Source organism: Cololabis saira, chromosome 21 (genome assembly GCF_033807715.1).
Source record: "Cololabis saira isolate AMF1-May2022 chromosome 21, fColSai1.1, whole genome shotgun sequence".
Classification (NCBI taxonomy): Eukaryota; Metazoa; Chordata; class Actinopteri; order Beloniformes; family Belonidae; genus Cololabis; species Cololabis saira.
The window spans coordinates 14,183,393-14,210,461 of NC_084607.1; the positions used below are offsets into that span (position 1 = coordinate 14,183,393).

The 27,069-nt window shown below is 39.8% G+C and overlaps 1 protein-coding gene across 1 annotated transcript in view; it reads left to right on the top strand.

Moving 5' to 3' along the window:
* hs3st4 (heparan sulfate (glucosamine) 3-O-sulfotransferase 4) overlaps nucleotides 1-25,196 on the top strand; it is a 106,076-nt gene extending 80,880 nt beyond the window's left edge. The window contains exon 2 of the mRNA XM_061711329.1: nucleotides 23,173-25,196. Coding sequence (XP_061567313.1) covers nucleotides 23,173-23,827 — 655 coding nt within the window. The 3' untranslated portion in view covers nucleotides 23,828-25,196. The remainder of the gene's footprint in view (nucleotides 1-23,172) is intronic.
* The last annotated feature ends 1,873 nt before the right edge of the window (nucleotides 25,197-27,069 follow it).

The following is a 27,069-nucleotide window of genomic DNA, read 5'->3' on the forward strand; positions in this document are numbered from 1 at the left end:
CGTTTCATCTTTTGCAGGGTCACAGGGGTCTGCTGGAGCCTATCCCAGCTCATTACAGGCGAGAGGAAGTGGTTCACCCTGAACAGGTCGCCAGTCTATCGCAGGGCTACATATACAGACAGACAACCAGGCACACGCACACTCACGCCTAGGGGCAATTCAAATCATCAATTAACCTACTATGAATGTTTTTGGACTGTTGGAGAAAGCAGTACCCGGAGGGAAGCCACGCAAGCATGGGGAGAACATGCAAACTCCACAAGGAAAGACTCCTGCCGCGCTCAGGAGTCGAACCAGGAACCTTCTTGCTGTGAAGCAACAGTGCTAACCACTAAAGGCTGAATTAAGGTTCTGCGTCACACCAACGCAGAGCACACGCCGTTGCCGTGACGCCGTGCTGAACCCTTCGGACTTCTCCGTCTCTCCATTTCGCCGCGGTGCAGTACCCCCCGCGGCCGCTAATTAGCGATCTTTTTCTGAATGGTTTATCCGACTTTTTCCGGTCACAGTAAATCAAAGAGATAAGGACAACTATTGTGCAAAAAACCAAAACAAAAAAAAAAATCACATATAAACGAAGAAAAGAGCCCTGAAAGTTTACTACTGATTCAAACTGGAAACCGGAAATGCGTTGCTTCCAAGCGAACCAATCACAGCCCTCTCGGTCTGCGTGTGGTCTGCGTCTCCTCGACGCGTAGTTACAATTTTCGGGAGGTGCACGTCAGAGACGGCGCAGGCTACGGCGCAGGTGACGGTGCAGGTGACGGCGCAGGTGACGGCGCAGGTGACGGCGCAGGTGACGGCGCAGGTGACGGCGCAGGTGACGGCGCAGGTGACGGCGCAGGTGACGGCGTGTCGTCTGCGTGTACGAAAAACACACGCCGTAGGCACGGCGCCATTTTGACGCAGAAGCATAATTCAGCCTTTAGCCACTGTGCTGCCCCATGTTACATAAACTACATAGCCATACAACTGCATAAAAACACAACAAACTGGAGATCACTTGTCTAGGATTAGCCAAAAGTCGCCGTAAAGAGGTGTGTCCTCAGTACCATTGTGTTTTTTAGGGGGGTAAAAACCTCTCTTCTAATGAAAGAAGCAGCTGCCTGCTTATAATGCCTTGTGCTCCTTGTTTCTTCTATTTCACCTTTTGAATTCCCTTCCTCACCCATTGCCTTGCTCTCATTCACCCAATGGCCCCACATATTTGGCTTCTGTAATATTTGTTGGTCATAAACAAGAACCAGAAGTCTTTGAGCTGTCGCAGATTGCCACCAACATGTCTGCCAGCTCTGGGACTGGCAAGTTCCATTAAAATCATGTAGTGTGAATAAGCCCTCAGGTATTTGCATCAGTTCATTGCTTACTGGTAATTTTAATACACTGGCTCTTTACAGTATATTGTCATACTTGGGTCAATAATCAGGTGTTTAGAATCCAAACGCTGGAGACCAGAAGGCAGTCGCATGATCCCACAATCTTGGATTTATTTTGGTATTGGTTCTCTTGTGATCTTTTGGATTTCCATTTCCTTTTGTGTCCAGAAAGTACTCTTACTTTTCTGTGTGGCTTCTTGTTTGACTTCCTCTGTTAGTCAACCTTGGTCTCCTGAGGACTGCTAAACTGCCTTCATCCTTTTTCTCAACAATTTAAGTTACTAAATTATAAAGTGATGGCATTGTATATGTTTTATCCCTCACATGTAGCGTTATCATTTAGAGCTGTCACGTTCTGTGCACTGATCACCCTTGTTTCGGCTGCAATAAGATAAATTCTATAAAAGGTTGATAAAATCAAGTTAAATTCTTATCATTTCTCCTCATATTTCATCAAAACAAGTTTTCAGGTTACATAATTGCTTGATGAAATGTATCTTCTTCATACTCAGGGAATAAGGTAGAATATGCAAGGACAACCACAGAAAAAAGCCTTTACAGATTAAAGTTTAATATTTGGTTTTATTCTATCTATAAACATTTGACACATTTCTCTTTAAGCTCTCCCTCTGGCAGCCTGGATTACATGAGCTAATCTGTATATCTCTAAAACATTATCCTGTATTTGTGATGTGGTGTTTATGGCGGACTCACTCGCTGCATCGAACTACCTCTGCTGGGGAGATTAAGGGCGTGTACTGGGGTTTACTGGAAGTGCTCAAACCAGATGCTCAAAAGGGCCGAGGGCTACACTGAGATTCATTCAAGGATTACATCCTCATATCTCCGCCCATCTTGAGTATTGAAAACCAGCGACATGTTCAGCGACTCGCAACAGCCATTTCACAGCTGAGGTGTTGTCTGTCCACTTTCTCAATGGTAATGAATATCTTTCTTATGAGCTGGCACTGTAACCAGGTGTAACCCAGGGCTACTAAAATGAACAGGTTAGAGCTCTTGTGTGTTGTTTTTTTCTCTTTTTTTGTGCAATAAGATCTGTAGATGGCATTCAGCTAATATTATAGTGGTGAATGTTTGAGTCTATAAGAGTGGGAAGGAACTTGCCATGCTTTGATCTTGAAAATGATTAAATATAGATGGCCAAAACCAGAAAGCTCAAAAGGCTTGATATAAAGCCATTTGACTATAAAAATAAATAAAAAGCAACATTCAGTCGGTGGTTGTTTAGGAGCTTTTTTCATGTTTTCTTTCTGACAGCACACTGAACCCACTCATACTGCAAAGTTTGGTCATGCACAAAGTGGACTCCCAATCTAATCCTGTCTCTTATCCCTTCAGTCTTTACAGCTACAGAGCTCTGCAAAAAGAAGCAACCCTCTGAGATTATGGTGTTAGATTAAATCTAACAGTCACTGAATAACCAGCCATTATATGACTGTAGCAAATTAATTTCCCCAGTGCCGTGTCAGCTTGGGTAACACGTTCTATGTATGGAGCAAACTGCGAGCTGCTGATATCAGATGTAGTTACTCTATGCAGACCTGGAATAAAAAAGCTGGTTTCTGTTCTAAGGTCCCAAGAAAAACAAAAATTCATCCAACGCTGAGAAGAATTCAAGGGGGAGACAAACAGTGCATTTGCAGTGCTATAAGCCAGACATAAGGTTCATGCACCTCTAGCATTAAAAATAGAATTAATACATTAAAAAAATAAATAAAAACTAATCTGCACTCGCCTGTTTCTTCTGTTGTACATATAACTGTCCATCAACTGATCTAAGTATGATGTAACCCTGACAGCTGCAGCTATTAAGCTTGTGTCAAATAAAATGTGCTTAAAGCACTTTGATGTGGTCATAGCTTGCATTAACACAGTGCACAAGTGTAATATACACCATAAAACTTTTTGAGTGAAAAAATAAAAAGATTCTAAGTTCTTGTGCATGCATAATACGGGGGAGATAAACATCTTATATGTGATAGCAGCTCACATGGCAGGTGAACTGTTTCATCTCTTCACCCCTCCCAACAGTCTGAATTGAGCAATCTCTGCCAGCTAAAGCACAATTTGGATTAGCAAAAGCCCCGTTGATAGGTCAGCTTAGCCTGTAATGGAGCGGCTTAGGCCTTGTCTGCGTGATTATAACATTCTTAGCATGCTATTTCCTTACATCCAGATGTTACAGCACAATCATCACTGTCTGCCTTTATGCCCAACAAAGCTTTTTATATATTTTTTGTGTGTATTTTGACAAGAAGCCTCAGATGGCCAATGTGGTGTCTCTATTAAATGTCTAAAATATCTTTTAAGCTGTATAATCTTAAAGCCATAATTCTTGTTTATTTGCCATAATTAAATAGCTGTAAAAGTGATCCTGGATGGAGTTTTGTAGCTTCATCTGTTAGCATAATAAAAACTGCATAAAGTCAAATTTAACAAGATTTTAACTACTTTACATACAACGGCAGGCGTTTCAGTTGTTACACTTCATTTCCTACTGCTGGCAGGAGAAATGCATTAATTGATATTTAGCAGGACAGTTATTCTGCACCCTTTTTGTAACTAAACTCAGTTTCAAAAATTATATTCAGGCATTTCAGTTATCATTTATTTTCTACTGAGCAGTTCAGTTTGTGAGTACTTAAAAGCAAATTTTAGACTAGTTCAGCTTTTCTGAAAACACTGATGAAAAAGTGAATTTATATGAGTGTGTGTGTGTGTGTGTGTGTGTGTGTGTGTGTGTGTGTGTGTGTGTGTGTGTGTGTGTGTGTGTGTGTGCGTGCGTGTGTGTGAGAAATATAGAGAGGAGGATTCAAGGATGCACTCTTAATAATGATTCATTGTGATTCTCATTTCAGCGCAATCAATAAACTGGTACAACAGATCAAGACAGGGTTAAAGGTGTTTAAGGTCCATAAATGGTATTGTCACTGATGGAAATCGGTTGAAAGTGAGATTGCTTGAAAAATCAATAGTTTGTTCTTGCATATGACAGTTTCAGTGTTTATGCAAACAGCTTTGTGGTTCAATCATTTCTAAAGGGTCCAAGTCTCTTTTGAACACTGCTTTCACTCAGAAAACTTTTCATTAAGTTAATTGTAATTCAGCTAACCATAAGGGATGTTTTTCCACAGAAATGAAACATGCACTCTTCAAATAGTATACCTATTGTATAAAAGGTTCATGGCCTTTTAAAAAGTACTTTACTTCGAATTGATCCCACATCCTCCAACATTACTGTGAAAGCAAACACACAAAGGCAGTAACAGCTTTCACTCTGAGGACTTTTCATCATTCAACTAACCAAAGTTCAGCTACCTTGCTGGAACGTCTGCTATTAGCTATAAGGAAGACAATTTCATAGAAATAAAACATAGCCTACTCCTTTAAATCAGCTTGTTGTTTAAAGGTTCATAACCTCCTGAAAAGTACAACCGCAAATTTTGATTTCACTCTATGCTAGCATTGAGTTAAGATGTTCTGACAAAAACAAAAACGTGTAGGGTTGAAACAAGCTATTGTTTAAAGTTTTATGGCCTTTAAAAAAAACAAATAGCCTATAGGCTATTACAATTTTCCAACATTACTGTGACTACAAAACACAAAGGCAGCTTTTACTCTAAAGACTTGTTAGCTTTCCGCAACTCTGCTACCATGCTAGCACTTCTGTTATTAAAGGAGACAGTCTCACAGAAATAAAACATGTGCCGTTCAAATCGGCTTATCGTTTACGGGTTCATAGCCTTCTAAAAAGTACTTTGCTGCTAATTTAACACAGAAGCTTCCAACATCGCAGAGAAAGAAGCACAAACAGACAGCAACAGCTTTCTGCCCGATTGCTGCAAGGCAGCCCAGAGCTTTGTGAATGCAGGAGGCAGGGAGATAAATATTGTACTTTTGAATGCAAGGAGTAATTCCTTAGGCTCAGAAAACTGGGATAATCCTGCAGCATTTCTTCTGCATAATCTGGACCCACTTCTTGCAGTTTGTGAAACAATAACCATTGACTAACTGGTATTCCTGTTGTTCTGCAACAACCTGGCATCGGACCTGATGAAATTCTCTCTCTCTCTCTCTCTCTCTCTCTCTCTCTCTCTCTCTCTCTCTCTCTCTCTCTCTCTCTCTCTCTCTCTCTCTCTCTCTCTCTCTCTCTCTCTCTCAAGATTGATGTCATCTTTAATATTTTAATCTCATTTGCATGGGTCAAAAATCAAGACACATCGCAGTAATTGATTTGCTGCTGGTGATTTAACCTGCTGTTGAGAACAATGACCTAAATTTAAGAAGCCGCAGGGTTTTCCAAAATTAGCACTGATAACCACTTTCTTTCCGATGCCAGCTTTACCACATTCACGCCTTACACCAGCACTACTGGAAGTGTTTTCACCCTTTCCTAACTTCTTTAGCTGGAGCCAACATTAATATTTTACACTAAGTACTAAGATGGGCTAAATGGCCTGCCACAGCAGCTGAAAAGAATTTAACTTGTGTCTTAATGTTTGTCTTGTATTAAAGGTGCCTGAGGAGCACACCAACACAGTTGAAACTACGTATGCTGCTAACAGAGTCAGCGCGCAAGTTCATCTCCCTTACAAAAGTAATAGTTACAGGTTTTTCATCATTTTTGCATTTCTTTCGTCTGTTGGGTGAAATAAAAATCTTCAAGGCTGTCCAAGTGCAATGACCAAACTGACATATTCTAAAGCACACATGGGTCACACATAGTCTTCTGCATACGATATCAAACACCAAGATCTTGGATAACATTCCAACAATTAGCACCTGCAGTGCAAAGGAATAATAGCAGAAATAAAAGCATGTGACTCCATGTGACACTAGCTTATCAAGCAAGAGTCACATCATATTTAAAATGAAATACAACATTTTACAAAAGGGCTATCAGCAAAGTCTCATAAATATAATGCACATCTGAAATCACACACCAGCAAGCTGCCAGAATAACCAGATAGCGTCGACTCACTCTCTTCCTCAGCAGAGAAAATTATTTCTGTTTGTCACATTTAGTTGCTGACCAGCTGCAGCTATAAATTTCTGTGCCAACGTCTCACATATACTGTGCACTTTGCTTTGTGAAATATGTTTGAAGGCCCTACAAGCAGGGGTTGCAAAAGTACACACAGTCATTACTCAAGCAGGAGTGTGTATGCTTTTTGTAAAAAAAAAAAAAAGTAAAAATGAAAAGGCTTTTTTGCCTAAAATGTGCTTAAAGTATAAAGGTGAATAAGTAACCCCTTAAAAAAACATTCCACCAGCTGTGGAAGAGCCAATCACAAGCTGCCCCTTAAAATTCATGTTGGTTTGGATAGACGCATGTGTTGTACTTGATTGCATCACGTCAGATGGATTTTAATACCAGGTGTAAACAGCTCCTATACGATTACCCTCTGGGTCGCATTTGTATAGAAGCAGTCTGGATGTTTTAAACAAATTGTCGTGAGCAGTTACATGATTACATAGTTTTCTTATCTTAACAAAGACATTAATTAATCATTTTGAAGAGGTATTTTGTTTAATCTTCGACCAGATGAAAAATAAATTAAATATCTGATGTTTACCTCTCTTTGGAAGGATTTAAAAGCAGATGGTCCAACCAAAAAGTCTGACTCACAATGAAATGTTCTTAAGATAAGTCACTGACAAAAGTAAGCTGTTGATTAAAAGTTGTTTTAATATAGGATTAGATTTGAGTCTCTCTGGTCTATGTGACATGTTTACATCTGAGAAACACCAAAATATACTCCAACACATTTCTCTGTTCACCTGTTTGCTTTATTTGGGGAAAGACACAAATATTCAAAATAAGACATGTTCAATAATTTCCATAAAATTGATGAAAACAAAGAAAGAAGTTGCTTGAAAAAATGTGTTTTAAAAATTAAATTAAACAATAAACAATGTAATCAAATAAAGGAAGAATACCAGAAATGTCTAACTAAATATTGTAAAAAACTATTTGCACATGTTATTTTCAACCTATGGCTAAAAGTTGCACCAGAACTGAATTAGGTAAATCAATACGCCATCCAGAGCAGTTCCTGGTCAGTGCAGCGGCTCATGTGGACATTATCAGTCAGGTCCAACACAAGTGGCCAGGCCCTGGGAGTGCTTCCAGTGATGGAGACGCCATGGTGGAAATGGAGTACAAAATGGAGTGGAAATACTTATGATTCAATTACGTTTTATTCAGCCCACTGCTGTTTTCATAAATCACCTCAATGCTTCAGTTTAGATGGAAAGAAATGAAATAGAAAAGAGCACAAAGGACACTGCAGAGTTGATGATTCTGAATGTACCATTTATGGGAAAATATGTTCCATACTGAATCCAACTTCAGGTGTAAAAGACATGCAAACAAACATTACCTTCCTCGAGGCAGTCACACTCTTTTGTCTGCAAAACTGTTGACTTCCAACTGACTTCAGTGTCAATTTCCAATTTGCACTTTCAGCCTTTGTTTGGTCTTTTTCTTGACTTTTCTAAAAGTCAAGAAACATATATTGCTCCCAATTAGCTTTGAAATTATATTTTAACATGGAAGAAGGTCAATTTTGCTACATCAATGAAGAAAAAACTGCCACAAGTATTAGGTAGTCAACTCAAAGGCTAAAGCCTTTTATAATATTCTCAATAAGACAAAGACAAGCAATTTCCTTTTTCAACCATTTTATGGTAAACAATACTAATCTTGGCTGTTTTTTGCTGTTGTTTTTTTTTTTATAACAAAAAAGGTCCAAGTTTGCCTGCAGAAGGTTTTCCCAGATATTGATCTTGACATTTGGTGAATGAGGATAAACCTCTCTTAAAAGTTAAAGCTGCCAAGTCTTTGTCTTTTTTATACCACTGGACAAACTCGCTATAGTCACATAGGAAAGTTTCTGCAGTCTCCTCCTGTAGATGTCACACTGACCTACAGCTGCATAATAAATAGAGAAAAACTGTGGGGAAGTATTGACTGTGATAGGTAATATTCTGCTATTGTCCGGGTGTTTAACTGCCAGCGCTGTCGAAAGAAAAAAAATTTAAAAAATGAATTTCTCGGACTCAAAGGCTTTCTATTAAGTTTTCACACTACACCAAGAACAGAGGAGGACCCAGCACAAGCCTCAGAATGAAACGAAGATCATTTCTCTAAGGTTACAGACAATAAAATCTAAATCAGGAAGTGTTTTAATTTGCTGACTTTAATGATCCAATTCATTTCATTTGTTTGTCTTAATGGATTCAGCCATATGGAATTGGTCTGGTGAAAAACAGTTCTTTGAATCATCTGTGCTCACTTGTTTACCCACCCAGTAATTAATGCCCCTCATCCATCTTGTTAGATGATGCATATATGCAGCACGGGCTTACAAACTGGAAATTTAAAATGCCAGGAATGATCTCCTTTTGAGAACTTGGTTTTTGAAAGCCAAGGTTACATTAATTACTTTGCCACATAGTGTACCACACGTATGCCTTAAGAAAAAGAAAAAAAGAAGGAAAAATCTGTTATGTGCAAAATGAAGTTGGGAGAATTCATGTGAACTGCTGCCCCATGTGCTACAGCTAAACAGCTGCGGTTTTGTCTGCGGTCAACTTAAAATGATTGGACGCTGAGGTACCTGTTATTTTTGTCAAGGCAAGGAAATCTATCATGTCCAAACTGTCATATTAATTGGTTCTGCTTAACTGAACTGGATCTGCATCATTTTCAGGATGTAAATTTTACCCTTTGACTCTGACGTACTCAGGTGTGACTTTCAATTAGAGTCAGATGTTTTGTACCTCTCTTTGAGGCATAAAACAGCCAATATGCATGATAAGGTTTCATTTAATTTAATATAAAGTTTAAAAGTGCATGCAAAATAGTATAGTATAGTTGGTACAGTAACGCTTGTACCAGTTTGTCATGTTGCCATTCCTTCTCACAATACCCAAGGGGCATTTTGAAAGTGACGATAGCATATGTTTTGACAAGACTTTTCTGATGTCCGAAGAATGTGGTTTTGCATTGTCTTGTTGAAAACTGCACGTTGCAAAAGCTCTAATCTTGAAGGCAGCATATGAATTTATGCTCTTCTGATACAATATCTGAATTAAGATCCTTTTCAGCTGCAGTGCAGAGTTTACAGAACTTTGTAATGACAAATGTCTGGAATACTGATTCTTCCGACCACAATAATGGTGTCCGCGGTGAGGTGGTCCCTCGCAGATCCCTCTGAGCCCAGAGACATTGACACCATCTGGACAGGGTTTGGAGTTGCTTCTTTGTTGTCCTTAAGGGACATTTTTGGTTGGATATTTTTGTTTTTTAAGGTTCCCTGCTGTAATTCCATGTCTGTTACTGAAGCAGACACTGGTGAATGACAGCTCTGGTCGCAGTACCAACGGAGAGATCAGAGATCACTAGGGTCCGGTTTGGGCCCATGCCCTTTGTCAATTAAGATTCCTACAAGTGTTTATAATTTGCTAAATTCAAAATTCTCTAATGAACTGTTGAAGACAAAACATGCAAGTCCCTTCCAATCATTCCTTGTTGAACATTTATTTGATTTTCTCTGACATTTGTTGGCAGAGTGAATATCCCTCGGTACTTTGCTCCATTAAGAGTTTGCCTTTCAAGGATACTGGTTTTGTAACAAATTGTCATTATGGTTATGAGCCAACATCACCTTTACTTTTATTGTTCACCTCATTGCCATTACTAAATTGCCCCCTGTACCAATGTTTTTTGGAAGGTGTTCACAACCTGAAATGCAAAAAAATAGATGGATATAACAAAATCAAATAAGTTGACAAGGGAAAAAAACATGGAGGAAAGTAAGAATTAGTTCAACTTTTTTATTTGTGGTTTTAGGAGAAGTATGGTGCTCTGTATTTTTAATAAAACACTGTGGACCCTCTGTTTAATGGATGAGTATTTACAAAAAGTTGAGATGAAAAAGCAACTTTTTCTATCTATTGGCTTTTTCACATAGATATTCTATTTGACATTATACAGTATTGTATTAATAAGTTATATCTTTGGTAAAACTTTTTCTACGTCTGCTCCAAGTGAACGAGGCAAGAGTCATTTATTTATTTTTTTCTGTGGGTGTGTTTTCTGCTGCTGCAGTGCAGGCGCCAGCATGTCATGACAGCCTGTTTTTGTTGTTGCGACATCAATAAAAGAATATTGAGGGCAATGCTGATCAAACTGAGCCAGTGTGGCCCGAAGCAGTTTCATCAGCTCATTGAAAGGCAAATACACAAGCAGGAAATAAACAATAAAAGAGGACAATCTTCTTTAAGAGGACGGGCAAACTGAAGTTGTTCTACTTGAGTAAAAAAGATAAGCCATTTTGTGAGGAGGTTATTTTAGGTTCAGGGCTTGTCGTGTATATTAATTTCTGGATTTATGAGGAGAAATCTGTTCTCTTTTATTGGTGGTGACGATAAGATTAAAAACTGAAGTTGGAAAAAAAGAAAAATATTGAGATAAGATTGCATTTGTTTTCAGCATGGACTTTAATACTGGTAAAAAAATAGACATATTGTATTTTTGATGCAAGATAGTACATCACTCTACACATTCTCCTAGTTTCCCTCATTGTCGTGTCTATTTTATGTCTAAAAGGCATCTGAATGCAGCATGAGATCAATGCAACTGGCATGTGGTGATGCAGGGAAAGAAGTGCCTGGCGTATCCACTGATGGAAGTGGGATGGTCTTCCGGGGATCTCAGGAAGAGGATAGGGAATAGAGGTTCGATCAGGACCAGCTGTCACTTCTCTACTCCACTATTCTGCTGAAGTCCACGTTCCTGCAGACGTACACATACTGTATAATGGGCTTATTTAGAGTGTGGAGGCTGTGCTGCGGTATAATTAGTCTCGTGCTTTTTGATCTTGAAATGCAACACATATTCCTCGCTGCAACAAACTTCAGTCTGAAGACAACAGGAGTGATTTTGTTGAAGTTTATAACAGGATAGGTAGACATAAATATGCTTGGCCAACTAAAGCTGGCCATTATGTACAAGAACTTCTCTGCCAGCTCTCCGCACACGCTGGGTGCCGTCTACCATGGAGCCCTGAGATTCATCGCATGTGGTAAATCTCTCATCACTGCACCCAGTCCCTGGTTATCTCTACGCAACCATAGACTTGGCATACTTTCATTTACAGATCTTTTCTCTGTGTGGTACCGATATGTTTGTCATCACAGCAGCTTTGCTATCAGGCGATTGTTACCTTCAGCGTTCCAGCTGCAGTATTGAGCTTGGTGAGAAGGCGTTGACCTACATTGACCCCAGGAACATGCTGCAGGAGGATCTGAAGTTACACTTGAAGTCAAACTTTTACTAAATGAACTGGAGAACATATCTATAAACACTGGATCATGTTGTCGATGAGTTTCTGCTTCTATTTACTACCACATGAATGGTGTTAATGTGATTCTTGATATTGAGGAACTTGATTGCATATTTTTCCTTTTTTTACAATTTTAATGTGATATTTCTTCCAGCTAAAATAGGTCTCTCTTGAAAATGAGACCCTGTGTCTCAATGTGACTAATCAATATTAATAAAAAGATAAAAAATACCTTCACATATGGTATAAATTCTCTTGTAAGACATTGGTCCAGTACATCTCCCATTTAGAACCATTTCCATCGGTACAGAATCTACCGAACCAATGGAGCTTCCAAACAGGAGTTTCCAAAAGCCATGACTCAAAATGCCAATGGCATCCAGAGGCAGTTTCTCCTGCTTCCATCGATCCGGGGAGCACTACCAATGGAAATGGAAGTCGAATCCAGAGGAACCAAAATGAATTAAAGCTGTAAGCAACGATGAACGGGCCCTCGCACCCTTGTGCATGTTCAGGCTGCAGTGGAAGCGCTTGTATGACTTGCATGTAGATGTCTTCAGGCCTGGACATTTAGCGAATGACACCAGCCACGACTCTCTATATCAAACCATTCAAAAGTTATGGCAGAAAGTAGGAACTATCATATATCGACCAATCAGATGAAGGGGCGGGGCTAATTTGCAGCAATTATGTTCAAGGACTCAAAATCATGTCCGATGACATCACCCACGAGTCTTTATGTAAAACCATTCAAAAGGTATTGCAGAAAATCGGAACTATCACATATTGACCAATCAGAAGAAGGGGCGGGGCTGATTTGCACCAATTAAGGTGAAGGAGTCAAAACCGAGTCAGATGACATCACCCACGACTCTCTATGGGAAACCATTCAAAAGTTATGCCAGAAAATAGGGACTATCAAATATTGACCAATCAAAAGAAGGGCCGGGTCTAATTCAGGCCAATGAAGGTCAGGTACTCAATAACAAGTCCGATGACACCACCCACATGTCTTTATCACACCCCGTTCAAAAGTTATAGCAGAGAATAGGGACTATCAAATATGGACTAATCAGATGAAGGGGGGTCGCGCTTTTTGGTGTCTATCGTCGCCGCGGTAACGCTTTTGACTGAGAAAAGTAATGCCCGTTGTCGCAGGATCTAGACGCACATTTTGATGTATAACACACCTGGGTGCACGTTACGGTTCAGGCCGCATTAACTGCCGAAGGAATGGCATAAATTGCGCCAAGATTACACGATTAATTCAAAATGGCTGACTTCCTGTTCGGTTTCGGCCATGGCGCCAAGAGACTTTTCTTTAAGTTGCGACTTGATACAGGTGTGTACTGATTTTCGTGCATGTACGTCGAACCGTATTGTGGGGCTTGAGGCACGAAGTGTTCTAGGGGGCGCTGTTGAGCCATTAGGCCACACCCATTAATGCAAACCATGAAATATAAATTTTTTTGCCAGGCCTGGCTTGCGTGCAAAATTTGGTGACTTTTGGGTCACGTTTAGGGGGGCAAAAAGGCCCTCATTTCGTCGGAAAAATAAAAACGAGGAAAAAATAAATAAAATTCCTACAGATACAATAGGGCCTTCGCACTGTAAGTGCTCCGGCCCTAATGATTTGATTCAAAGAGGAAAACAATAAGGATGGCTGGCCAGGCTGGGCATATATCCTGCCATGAGGCAAAGTTCATCATTCTGATAAAGAACTGAATGCAGCCTGTAATCCAAAGTGCACTGTGTCGTGGAGAGAACATACATATAACCACACAGTTTTGATAAAAAGGAACAGTACACAGTGAACCAGCTTTAAATTCAGATTCATGTACTGTAGTCCTACTGTCAACCCAAATACATCATTTGCTATCAAATACGGATTTTAAAATGGTTAACGAAATAGCCTGAAATGCATCTCAGTTGTGATTCTTTACAGTTGTTTGTCAGAGTGAACACGAGCTGCTGGAAATGGTTTTCCGAGCATCTTGCATCTCTTGTTGTGCTGGATCCATTTTAAATCAACAGTACTTCAGTCTCCATGAAAGATTTTTTTTGCACTTACAGTACCTGTCCTGTAGAGTTTTCAGTGGACTTTCTGTTATGTATAGCCTAATGCTGTACCCTTAGCTATCTATGCTGCTAATATAGGAGCCCATATGAATAGGTGTGATAGTGAAGCACTGCATCCCCAAAATCCTGCTGATGAACCATTTTGGTTCATCAGCAGTATTAAACGATATACAGAATATGTAACATCACCTGTGGCCATTTCTTTTTTCAAATTAGTGAGAAAAAGCCCAGAGATCTCTATTAAGAATCAGGCCAAAATTCTAACTGCGGCTAAAAAAAACAACACATTTTTGTGCAGAAAGGCCCAATGTTGTAATGATTAGGTGCTGTCTGATGAGACAAGTTCAGTTTAAAGGCCATGCAAATAGCCGGATGTTGTTTTAGCTCATTATTGTACAGTTCAAAAGAGCCCAGATACTTTGTAGAGTAACAATGCGGATCAACAGAACACCGCAAATTACAGAACAACTTCCAGAAGGGCTGTAAAGCTTCTTTCGGCACATTGTGCGGATGCACAAAGCACCATCACTGATTAGTCTGTTTTGTTGTAATATGAAACCAAACCGTAACATACACTAGCTTTTTACTGCATCTGTGCTTTTCATGCTTTAAATGTATAATGTGGCCATAACATATGCTATTCTCTGAGCTCTGCCCCTCAGTGTGTAGTCGATCCCATTCACTCTTTTCCATTTTTCAGTGATTTGTTAAACTTTTATCAGCTCAGACTACAACGTGACCAGCTCAGTTTCAGTCACCATTGTTTGGAATACACGACCAAACTGAACACTGGCGCGGAGAAAATCTGCACGCAGCAGAAGAAATGTAAATACACACTTGCAGCATTTATGCCATGCAACCATAAGCAGACCTTAAACAGTCTTCGAAACAGAAAGTCAATATAGTTGTACTTATTTTGGGGCTGCTGTGAATTTACAAAGGTGATTCATGTTAATTTAGTTGTAAGTGTTTCTACTATATACATTTTTTAGTGAGACCTCAGAATTCATCTTATTTAATCTAAAATGCCTCATGGATTACAATTACAAGGTAACTAACGGCAGACACTTGATAAGGAAGGAGCCATAAAAAAAGAAAAGAGTTATTTGAGATAAGTTGTATGAGTAAATTTATGAACAATGAGGGGATGAAAGGCTAGGTGTGTGGTTAAAGACAAATGTCCTTTTTCTGCAGAATCAATGAAAGAAAGTGAAATACAGCACATGATTTAATGAAACATGTTCCTGTGTCAGGGTTTCACCCTTCCGGTTTTATTTTGAAGCCCTGTGGTGTTTAAGTTTTGATTTGACCTTCCTGTTTCCCATCTGCCCTGATCGTCTGCACCTGTGTCTCGTTATATCAGTGGCCTGTGTATATCAGTGGTGATTCCTCTAAGACTGCAAGGGAAGCTCAGCTTCCTCTAAAATGTCAAAAAAATAAGTGGTCAAATATGTACTGTTGTGTTTACATTTCATTGACTATATATGCGCAAGAACGCGATCACCTTTAGTTCAGAATCAGCCTCTTATCACAGGTCACAGACGCAACTTTTTTCTCATTCATTCCTGCAGCTTCACAGTAACAGTGCAGAAGCACAGCGTCTATGGGAAGCATGGAGTGGGTTGTTCCACTGCAGCCAAACAGACCGTCATTGGATAAAGGCTCGGTTATGTCCCGCCCATCGGACGCTCAGCTTCTCTGGGGGTTTATGGGGCAGTGGGCGTGGCCTCGGCTGGCCTGGAAGCTGCGATTCTGCATAATGATTGGATGATCTGTCTGAGGCTGAATCCCTTTCTGATTGACAGCGAAATGAGCGAATCAGCGATCTTGAGATATAAACACTGCCGGAGAAGTTTTGTAGCTCCATTCCGTCATTCCGAGTTGATCTGGAGAGTTTGGAAATCCTCGTGGTGACTTTTGTCTTTGTTAAAACGATAAGCGACACACTCAGCAACTTGTTTCTGGTGTTTGGAGACTGCACTGGTGTTATTGGAGACTCTGACTTCTGTTGCTCTACAGTTATTGTCCCCAACGAGCAGCGGGTGCTGCTGTGAGCCGCTCCACCGTTGCAAAGCATTCACAGCCGGTGTTCTGCCAATCCATGCTACCCGCCAAGAAATGCTACCTTGTGGTTCTGCACACAGTCGATTGTTTGATTGTCACGCCCATCATTTCTTGCAGGATGTAAAATTGATAATATGGGATGTTGAGTATTTGATCCTTCAAAATACACTACCCATGACATGAATTGCATTACACTTTGTGAACATTCAATTCAATTCAATTCAAATCATATTTTTATTTCGAGCAATAAACATAACATAAGTTACCTGCGTGCAACATAAAATTAAACAAATACCTTTTATCAGGTTTTTCAGGTGCAGGTTCAACATTATACGATAAAGAGAAAAAAAACAACAATTCTATCGCTTTATTTGATATTCATTCAGTCGTCCGCCTTTATTTAGCCAGGCAGGTCATTAAGAACACATTCTTATTTACAATAACGGTCTGGCAAGTCACAAGGACCACTTGGGGGAAAAGGACGTGGGCTAGGGAGTAAAACGTAGTCAAATTGTAGCTCTACAAAGGTAGAAAACCATTAGGTAGCATTTTTTGGCAAAGCATCAGAAATGGGCAGAACACCGGAATGGAGGGTAGAATTCACATACAAATAAACTCGCACAATTTATGTCCCCTTCTTAAAAGACCAGCAACCGCCACTGGTGTATATCTAGTCTTGTCTTTCCCTTGCTCCCGGCTGGTCCGTACTGTTTGCTCCCTCCATGTTCTCCTCCTCAGGTTTTCCTAGTTTTCTTATTTATGTTCATGTTCCGTTTTTTGATCCTGCTCAGCAGCGTTTTTGGTAAAGTTTTTGTGAATAAATCTCGTTTTTTTGGAACTCCTGCCTCCTGCTCTCCTGCATCTGGGTCCTCACTAAAACCTTTCCTGACATTCTGCCCCATGATGACTTGAAACTGTGATAATCATCAGTATCGCTTAAATACGGTAGGTTACATAACTGTATCTGTGACTGCCGAAGGGATTCTCTCACTACATTCAAGTTGATGAGGTCGATTTCAGGTGGCAAAAAACTAAACAAACCAAACTCTCTGCCATCATTTCAGCCTCCGAATGGCTGTTTACTATCTATTTGTTTTCCTCTCTGAAAGTTGCACCTTCACAGTGACAACACAATACCTCCCACTCCACAGTGGACCCACCAGGACCCTTCGCTCTGGCCTGCGGGCTTGTTGTTGTACGTGCCAAATATGTGCGCATCCACATTTTCAGAGCTGAGCAGAGAATGACTCATTTGTCCGGCCTTTGTTTTTCTTCTTTTTTTTTTTAAATATCTCCACTTTGCAGTAAAACCATGCCTGTCTTTCTCCACTGTGCTGTTGTAATCACAAGCATGTCACTCAGGGTGAAATAATTGAGTTATTCATTGCAAGCTGACCACGATATCACTCTCGCTTCATATGCACAGACGGGCTGCTGATGAATAAGCGCTTACACCCTTGATTGATATCTATCGTGTGCTGAGTAATACAATATATGAATTGCCATTCATTACATTTCTATTGTTTGCCTGCAGTCAAAACAAAGGCACTGATTCAAGGACAATAACGCTGTGAAAAAGTATTTTAGACATAAAGCAAACTGCAGCATCTATATTTGAACATCTCAATCAGTACATGCTTTTATTATGTTTCTTCATCACTGAGTTGATCCTGGCAGGCGATGGAAAAGGAGACATTTGTATAATTCATCTTTGAATATCATCATATTATTTTGTTTAGGATTAATTTAAAACGATTTCTGCCCACTTCAGTGGAACCGCCTCCAAGCTATGCTCTCTAGTGACCCAGGAGCTTATCGCAAGTCTTCTCCTTTAGAATAATTGATTGTATTTGACATGACATGGAGGAAGTTCAACCGATTGATACTCTGCAGTAGAGATATGATCAATCCAAATGAGAGACTGAGAGGGCTTTCATTCCCCCGACAGAGTTTATTAAAAAACAAGTAAGCATTTTTTTTTTTTTTTTAAAGAAACTCCATCCCTCCAGAAACAGCTCAGACCTATTAGTATCTGGGAATATAAATGAGTGTGATCCCTCACCTCATCATGCCTCCAAATAATTCCCACATACCCATTTGACAGAATGTGATGAAACATTGAGTTAAATGCTCAGGCACGTTCCAGAAGACTTCTGCAGTGGGCATTTAGGCTCAAGGAGTTGTAATTATCCACAAAGATAATTAGTTTCTGTCCTAAGAAACACTAAAGTGTACGGTAATTGTATTTGATGCACATCCTGAATGATGAATCAATCTTTAGAAACGACTAGGCATTCTCCGGATTTGAATTTCATGTAGAGCTGGTGTGAAATGGACCCAAATGATTTTACACAACCTCAGTACAGCTCTTAAAACTCCAGCAACACCTTTAATTATATAGCAACTTTCAAACAAAACTGCAATTTATAATGATTTACAAATGAAAAATAAAATGAAGTATGGTGATTCTTCATTTTTATCTTTATCGTGCAGATTCACAACAGAAGTAATCTCAAAAGCAGGCTGACGACAATCCAGTTCAGGTCAATTATATTTATAATTTATTCCTAATCATCACAATTAGCTCAAAGCAATTAATTCCAATAGAGTCCAGTTTTCATGTAATGTCAATTAATTAAAAGAACAAACCAAAAAAAAGCAGCTTAGCTAAGTTACAGAATGGGGCTTACACTTTGGTGTAAGCCCCATTCTGAGCTCCTGAGCAAGCATGAGGCGACAGTGGAGAGGAAGAAACGTCCAGCAGCACCAGGCTCAGGGAGGGCAACCGATCCGCCTTGATTAGCTGGGGGTCTGATATGACGAGTATGAAAGATTTGATAAAACAATTTGAGACAAATCCTGAAGGTACAGAAGGTGTCAATGTCCTGAACCCTAACTGTGAGTTTTTTTAAAGCCAATGCAGGGAGGCTAAATTGGAGAAATATGTGTCCTGGTAATCCTCATTAAAATTCCAATGAAAAAAAGTAAAAATAAATGTTAAAGTATAAACAAAAGTGTGTTAAAAACAATGAAACACAGAATCAGTTGTGGGAAAAACAGAAGGTCTTAAGCCTTGCCTTAAAAGCTGGGAGGAAGTCAACGTCCCGTACCCACACCAGCAGCTGGGTCAGGAAAGTAGGTTGAAAGCTAAAAGGTCTTCCTCTCATTCTGGATTGAGGAGCCTGCAGACCCAGGACAAAGTGTTCTGGTGGGTTCATATGGAGTAAAATAGTAAAAGTCCAGAATCCTGTAAGGACACCATGACTAACTGTAAAATGTGTGGCGGGCACACAGATAAATATGAGTTAAACCAGCCTAAAGGTGTCAGGAATGTTGTTGATAAGGACACAGATGTGGGAGAGACAGGAGGCAGAACTTCCAGAAACAGTGATTTATTTTAAATCAAACAAAACCAAAGTTTGCTGAGCATGACTGCAATAAACAAAACAAGAGTCCAGGATCTGACATAATGCAATGGGATGTTAAATATATATTTTACTGGCAGGTTCATGGTTTGTGTATAATATTTGTTTGTGTTATTTAAAAATCTATTATGCCTTTACAGACTTCTGAAGATTGGTTCCAGATTTGTACTGCACTTAACATCCCCCTCTCAAAAACTGACCATCCTCTGGTGAAGCGGTTTCTGTCCGAAAAGGTCCTGAATGGCAGCAGCATCTCCAAATTTCACCAGCTTTCAGAGAAATACCTCAGAGATCTTTATTTGAATGAAAAACAACAACTAAAGGAAAATGTGTCAGTCAACCCATGTCCTGAAGAGCTTGACTGTTCAGGACAGCTGATATGTGCTAAGCTCTTTCAAGAATAAAAATGTGTCCAATTTGTCTGCTTGTTATATTTTTTTCTATATGTAGATTTAGGAAGGAGAGAAAAAATAAATATCAAAAAAAATTATTTCAAATGCTTAAAGTAGCACCACAAAATCAGCGATTTTAATTGCAAAAAAAAAAAATCATACCAAAAAAATAAAAATAAGGATGGCGAAATCCTCTAGGGGATATATATATATATATATATATATATATATATATATATATATATATATATATATATATATATATATATATATATATATATATATATATATATATATATTAGTGGTGTCAAATGCGATTAATTAATTACAGGCATATTTTGCACGTTATGTAAAAACGTGCATAAATATGAAGTGGACATTGATTGGCTGTCACTGTGTTTCGGCGTTTTTACGCTGGTAGGCTCCTGTTGTAGCTGGACAGGCATGGAGAGGAACGGTGAGTAGCGCAGGAGGAAAATGGAGGAGCATGTGAAAGTTGTTGGTCCAGTGAGGGGAATTTACATTTCTAAAACGCCCCGACAGCACCATTGATGAAGGTAGAGGGGAAAGGACTTAGCACCGAAGCAGCTCAAGTTTAGCTCCCACATAAACGCAAAGCACCCGGTCGTGAGCACAGCCACAGCTAACGTTAGCAGCAACGATGTTGCCACAGCAACACTCTTCCCCAGACTAAACTCGAGGAGAGCACCAACATGCATGCGCAAGTCGGCAACCGAGAGACTGGGAAATGATCGTGCCAAGTGGATGTGAATGGTTAGGACTGCATCTGTTCAAGTCTGTTACAAAAAACTATAAATTACTTTATAAAGCTATTTTTTTTGTTATATATAAATCTTTTGATCTGCCACAATAATGTAATGAATTTAAAGGAAAAAACCTCAAGTTGAGCGCTGATCATTAGATTGATTAATTACAGATCTTAATTAATTAATTGCAAAAAAATGTAATCGCTTGACATCACTAATAAACAAATAATCAAAATATCTAAATAAATAGTTACGCAGGACAGGGGGTTTCTGTCACATTTGATGAGCCTCCTCATGTTTTTTATTTTTTTTTGCCAGGAAGTATTTTATCCAAGGAGCTATTTTCTATAGAGACATTTACACTATACAAGTGCCATCATTAGTCCCTCCATTCTCTGAAAATGCCTCACATGGTGGAGATCATTTAACATTTGTTCAAGTATGAAGCACATTTATTGTCTCTTCAAAATCCTGCTTCTACTCTAAGTAAAGGTTTGGACATGTGTTAAAATATAAGAAAATGAACGTTATGTGTTATGTTCTCGATGCGAGGCGATAAACACCAGATGGTCAGGAAGGCCTATTTAGCGCTATAGACTTGATCTAACTACCCACCTGAATGACCCTTGTTGAGCTGAGCAGCCGTTGCAAAGAAAAAAAATGAGAGTTAACTGTTTGCTCTTGTTTACTTCAGTTTCACTTGACTGCAAGGCCAGGGGAGAAATTTATCATGCATGGATAAATAGCCTGTTTATAGGCATTTTGATTCCCGCCCCACCTTGTTGTCCCACTTAGATTTTTTGTGTGTGTGCGTGTGTGTGTGTGTGTGTGTGTGTGTGTGTGTGTGTGTACATGATCCATAAATGACTTTCAAGCAAAAACACACATTGCTGTTTACATTGTTGTAATTGTTTCACAATTACTGCTTAAGATGATTAGGGAAATGCTATGCACATGCTTTTAGAACATAAAATTGAACACAGCACATCTGCCCTGTCAATTGGATACGCTACAGAGATTATGAGTGGGATACGCACCTTGTGTCCATAAAGTAGGATGCTTCAAGGTGATTTCTCTTTTACTTTATGGCGGCGCTGCATTGCTCAGACCTCCCACTGTACTTTCAAGTTAAGTAGATGCCAGGCCAGAAGTCCTTGAAAGGTTACAAAAAAAATCTTTAGCCATTCATTACTGTTACGATGAAGTGTGGAAAGTGAGGGAATATAATGCAAACTAATACTGTTTTTAGTCACCAAGCTATCTGCAGATATGTTTGATATCCCATTACAGGCACAGAAGTAAGCACAGTTCTATACTGCCAAGAGACAAACGTAATCCAGAGGGAAATTACCCATCAGGAAGGCAATACTCTTACTGAGATGCAATTACCAGGCCACTTTTGAGACTTTCAGCCCAGTGTCCATGGATGCATGTGTGTGAGGGCGGTCGATATGTGCATAACAGCTCTTATGTTGAGCAGAGTAAATTGGATTCTTTGTTGGAGAACAGTTAATTTAGAATATGTCCAAGATGCAAATGATTGATGTGACTGTCTTGTTACAACTGTAGGCTTGTGGTGCAGGGCACCCCAATGAAAAAACATATTACATGCAAGGAGGAAAAATCTTTTCAAGTTCCTCCCCTACCTCCGTAAGACACCAGATGGAATAATTGGGAATTTGGCTGGTTGTTTTATACATAAATTTTAGAGCAAACATTACTTAATTGGGTGTATGCATAGATCTCTGTGTCGTTTTGCATTATATTGCAGGGCTCCTGTGTGTTTGTATTTGCTAGTAGTTAAATAATCTGCATGTCTCACAGAGGATTTAATGTACCAATTTAGCTCTGAATCGCATAGCCTACAAACAAAGAAAACAGTACGGATTGGAATGAACATGAGTGTAAACATTTGATAAGGATTCGCTGGAGGCAATTGCTATGCTTTATTACTGATACAAAAATATAACACCGCAGAAACATGACTTGCGTTCATGAATGTGCACTCGCCCCTCCACTGTGACTATCGCACAACTCATTCTCTCGCAGGACGACCGAGTCGGGCGAGTAAATGACTCCCCATAACCTCTAGGATAAATATATACATTAAATTTGGGACATTTCTATATACGACAAATTATCTTCTTGAATCTAATCATTAATCATAACTGTCTTCAATGAGAAATCTGTTACTCTAAATGGAGCACAAAGATGTAAAGAAAAGAGCAGCCAGCACCCATTGCAGGGGAAGTGAATGTGGATAAGAAATAAAACTGCCTGCACAGAGTGTGAGCCTAGCATGCATAATAAATGTATGACAAAACAATACCCCAGGCACCCCAGTATTAATGATATGCAGTGAACTCATTATTAAAGTTCCAAAACAGCTCCTGGAGTAACACAGATGGAGTCAATTAAGCAATGAGCATACTTGCTTGCCTGCCTTTTCATCTTCCTTCTTTTATCTCTTGCATATTACTCCATGGATGTAATTAGCTGTATGTTTCTCCTCACAACATAATGTCCAGTGATAATAACAGTTATTTTCACTTGTAATTTCAAATAATGCTCTGCTTAATAAATGTACCAAATTTGCTTGCACTATGTCCTTGGGTATTTCATTTGCAGACTAAGGTGTTTGGAATAATACCACCCTAAGCTGTTATTTTTTCCTCTTCTGCTGTTTCTGTTTCCAGAGACCTGATGCCTTCAACGCTGGAGGGGCAGATCACCATGGAGAAGACGCCCAGCTACTTTGTGACTAACCATGCCCCGAAGCGCATCCACTCCATGGCCAGAGACATCAAGCTTATTATCGTGGTGCGTAATCCTGTCACCAGAGCCATTTCTGACTACACGCAAACTTTGTCCAAGAAACCTGAAATCCCCACCTTTGAGGTTCTGGCTTTTAAGAACCGGACGCTGGGTCTTATCGATGCCTCCTGGAGTGCGTTGCGTATAGGAATATACGCGCTTCACCTGGAGACCTGGATGCAGTATTTCCCTCTCTCCCAGATGCACTTTGTCAGCGGGGAGAGGCTCATTGTGGATCCCGCAGGAGAGATGGCCAAAGTGCAGGACTTCCTGGGACTGAAGCGCATCGTCACAGACAAACACTTTTACTTCAACAAAACTAAAGGATTCCCGTGTCTGAAGAAGCCAGAGGACAGCAGCACCCCGAGATGCCTCGGCAAGTCTAAAGGGAGAACTCACCCTAAAATCGATGCGGATGTGATTCGGCGGCTGCACAAGTTCTACAAACCCTTTAACATGATGTTCTACCAAATGACCGGCCAGAACTTTGAATGGGAGCTGGGGGAGGCTGGTGAATCTCGTAGCTCTCAGGACTAGCATGGCACCACTTAGCCACACCACCAGCCTTCTCTCACTAAAACTACCATCCTCCCCGCTTCATCCTGAGAAATAGTGCTCGAGCACGCCGACCAATCATGGCTGTCCTTGCAGTGTCGATACCCATTAGCAAGAGTTTACTGACTTGCAAAACCATTATTGTGTATAATTAACAAAAAAATGTATTTATATTTGTGTAAATGAGAAGATCTATTCCTTTTTGTTTTGAGAGCATTGAAATGATAAAAATCATGTTGACTATGGCGATGCATGCGATGAGTTAAGTGTCCTTACCTCATGAGCCCTAAGGGTAAACTCTGCCTGTTTCTTCTCCCTTTACTTTCCTGCAGTTTGTTGGCCTCACACCCACTCAATGGCACTCTGTACAAAAGATATTCTATTTCAATGGTTGAGACCATGAAGTGCTTTGGATTTTATTTTATTTTTTCCTTTCAGCACAGCCCTGCTGCTTTAGAAGACAGAGAAAGGAGAACATATATAGTACTATAATCCTTTGACATGTGCTTATCATTTTATTGTCCATATTCTGAGTGGAGACAATCCTTTTAAGTTTGCCAAAGTGTTCATTTACTCTGTGTCACTGTTCTGGTTGCTCGGCACTCATTATTTGCACACATATTCAATAGCAGAGCTGATGTATATTGGCCATCATTCAGTAATTGGATTGTTTCACTGCACAGTCGAACATTAGCATACTGATGACCAGGCACTCTGACGCTTTGCAGTATCACTGGTTTTGGTATAATTTCACAAATGAATCCATATACTCCCTGTGCATAAAACAAATGTTACATCTGGACAAAAACACTTTTCTAGAGTTCAGAACAAGCCCAAAATATCAGTTTACTGTAAGGGTTCCATTTTGCCTCGTGACCCTCTTGTCACACTAATGCATGTCAACGGAGGGGATGAAAATCACTGCAACACCGCGCAGAAGTCCGTTACCGAACATCTGCGGCGACGTGGTCTTCTGTCATTAGAGATTAATGGTGTGTTAAATAAACTGCTGCCGCTGGAACAAAGTCAATGTCAGAGAAAATTTGCTGTCAAGGTAAAGCCACATACATGCCCAGGTAAATTACCAAGCCATTACTGTATGTGCTTAATCTGACTGAGAGCATTTCTGCCAGGAAAATGTATTATGAACATGTGACAAACAGGGTTTTGCTGTGAAATTCTCATTTACTCATCCATAGCAGTAACAGGAGTCATCTTATTTTCTTTATTATTATTATCATTATTAGTATTACTATATTAATTTGCACAACCCACTTTGTGTCTGTCTGTTGTCTCTGGACTTTCCATCAATTGAGACAATCAATACAGTCAATGAGTCAATAAATACAGTCTGCTACACATCACTGGCTGTTACAGCTATGATGCATTGCTCTGTTAATCCTTCCTGTTTCCTCGCCATGGATGGCTAGCTTGGTTCACTCTGCAGACCCCTCCAGAACCCCGGGGAGACCGACACAAGCAGATACTTACACTGTGCAATATATCCAATCTAAGAAGGTGCCATGCCGCCTTTTGTACCACCAAGCCTGATTACTCACGTTGGAGTCGCAACATCCCAGACCCACAACTTTTACTCCGAGGCTGTTCAGTGCAACCCCCCTTTGGTGTTATCACTTTTACCTCGCATCCTCTTTTTCTCTCCATCTCCTCACACTTGTCATCCTCTGAGCCAATAGCATGTGTTGGAAGGCAGCTTCAAAAAGGTTATGTGCTCTAAAGATAACTCAGCTGCAAGAAAGACACATTAATCATACATAATGAGAGTTTTAACATAATTTATTTGTGACTTTTTTCATGTACAACCCACCTTCCAAACTAGACAGTTCCTCCTACCACTTGTAAGGATGCTCAAAGAAATCTACAAAAGGCCCTCTGTACCATCATTAGGGCAGATGAGGACATTTTCTACCCATGAATATGCACTTTTGCTCTCATTTGCATTTTTGAATCACAAGCTTGAGGGAATCCCTCTCCAAACTGAAAACTTGAATCTAACCTCGTATTAAGTCAAGCAAATGCACACATACCACTTTTTCTATTGTACCTCCTGCTTGTTTTACTTACAGGTCAAGTGTTCTGATACATCCTGTAACGCTTACTGGCCGTGTTATCTGGCTCAACTATGTTTCTAGTATCACTTAAGGAAGACGGCTACAAAAAAAAGGAAACTCATCTGGTCATCAAACTGACTCTAGATAAGTGACATGTTGTAAACAATTAGTAGAAACTCATTTGCATAGTAATTCATGGCAACTTCAGCATAAAGGAATTCAGTTTATTATTTAGTTGCAACGAGTGTTTATGTGGCAATCAAAGCAACTCGACAACAAACCTAAAATATTGTTTCTTAAATCATTTTAGCGATATACAGTATGCAGTCTTAACAGATTGAACTGCACTACCGCCAGAGTCTGAGCTGGTTTGCATCTCCTGCAACTGGACCACGTAACGTTAGTCGTCTGGCAAGTACCAAAATCAGAGTGTAGGCCTACAACCCGCTTCGTGTCATACGTTTATTGGTTGGTGAAGTTAGCAGGCAGTTAACTATTAGATGAAGCTTCCTGAAATTGCATTCTACAAACCAACGCCATCGGAGCCAAAAGAAAGAAAACAAGGGTTTTGTAAGAGGAGGTAAAGATGAGAGAGAGTGATCGAGCAAGAGCTTGGACCAGGCTTTGTTGGCCGAACTGGAGAGAGAAAGAGCTGCTGCAGGACGGAACACCACCTGCTGTAGCTTTGCTGCCTTTGGAATAGTAAGTTATGTATATTTTTCTTACACATACACATATGTCTTGTGTTATTGAACTTGGTTGATATCAGGCTGTGTTACTGGAGTTGTTTGCTCACTGGTTCACAGTTTGTTTGTTAATGTGTCCAATAGTTTAGATAATGCTGCTGGTTTCGATCACAGGGATTTCCACTCTGACTCCTAAACCACATCAATGTGTAAATTTGTCTGCATGCAACAAGTTCAGATTATATCACATTATCATATCTATGTCATATTACAGTTACTAATTAGCACACAGCTTACGAGGTTGTTTCTTAGAACTGATGCAGATAACTTGGGACTCTGATGAAGTTTCTCTCATGTTATTTTTGAGATATTTTCAGGAAATTGACTTTTTCTGTCTGAGTGTTGCTGAGGAAGAGTATCATGACTGCAGATGAAGCTGTCAGTGATTTGAGGATAAGCCATAAGT